The 865-nt window shown below is 53.8% G+C and overlaps 1 protein-coding gene across 1 annotated transcript; it reads left to right on the top strand.

Moving 5' to 3' along the window:
• Positions 1 to 141: 141 nt before the first annotated feature.
• Positions 142 to 860, top strand: LOC111673157 (E3 ubiquitin-protein ligase Siah2; the record flags this gene model as incomplete). The annotated part of the gene is made up of 2 exons (XM_087179525.1): positions 142 to 490; positions 597 to 860. Coding segments are annotated over exons 1-2 (309 nt in total), but the record flags the coding sequence as incomplete, so codon positions are not given.
• Positions 861 to 865: the final 5 nt, after the last annotated feature.

Below are 865 nucleotides of genomic sequence, written 5' to 3'. Positions count from 1 at the left end.
TTCTCTGAGTGTTTTTACCTGAAATCTGCTACATTTTTATTGGATCACTCAGAAAACAGTCAGCCAATCAGAACATTTCAAATAAAACCCAGAAGAAGAAGAAGAAACATGGAGCTTTACTTCTCTGTCTCACTGTGTTTCCTCAAACAGTTTTTCCCATGTTGAGAGATGATGATGCTTCAAGTCTGATCACAATAAACTAATAAAAGTGTTTGAGGTTTGTTTCTAATAAAAATGTGACGATCTCACCTAGAACAGGAAGTGGAATGTGCCTTTAACGCTCAGTCCTCTCTCTGCGTCCTCCCTCCAGTACTCGTCGGCCGGATGTCAGCTGACCCTCCACCACAGCGAGAAGCCCGACCATGAGGAGGTGTGCGAGTTCAGGCCGTACACCTGTCCGTGTCCCGGGGCCACCTGCAAGTGGCACGGCTCTCTGGAGGCCGTCATGCCGCACCTGATGCACGCGCACAAGTCCATCACCACGCTGCAGGTCGGCACCGACACCTACAGAAACCTCAAACAAGCTGACGACTCTAACGATGATAAATGTACCTGTTGTGCATTCAGCTCATTGTAACGTCTTCTTCTGTCCGCAGGGGGAGGACATCGTCTTCCTGGCGACGGACATCAACCTGCCCGGCGCCGTGGACTGGGTGATGATGCAGTCGTGCTTCAGCCACCACTTCATGCTGGTCCTGGAGAAGCAGGAGAAGTACGAGGGTCACCAGCAGTTCTTCGCCGTCGTGCTGCTCATCGGCACCCGCAAGCAGGCCGAGAACTTCGCCTACCGCCTGGAGCTCAACGGCAACCGCCGCCGGCTCACCTGGGAGGCCACGCCGCGCTCCATCCACGACGGGGTGGCGGC

This window comes from Seriola lalandi, unplaced genomic scaffold (assembly GCF_002814215.2).
Source record: "Seriola lalandi dorsalis isolate HSWRI2012SDOR001 ecotype SW California unplaced genomic scaffold, Sedor1 jcf7180002009894, whole genome shotgun sequence".
In the NCBI taxonomy this organism is placed as follows: domain Eukaryota; kingdom Metazoa; phylum Chordata; class Actinopteri; order Carangiformes; family Carangidae; genus Seriola; species Seriola lalandi.
Note: the sequence above shows the minus strand (reverse complement) of the source record. Positions and strands in the feature narration are given on the sequence as shown.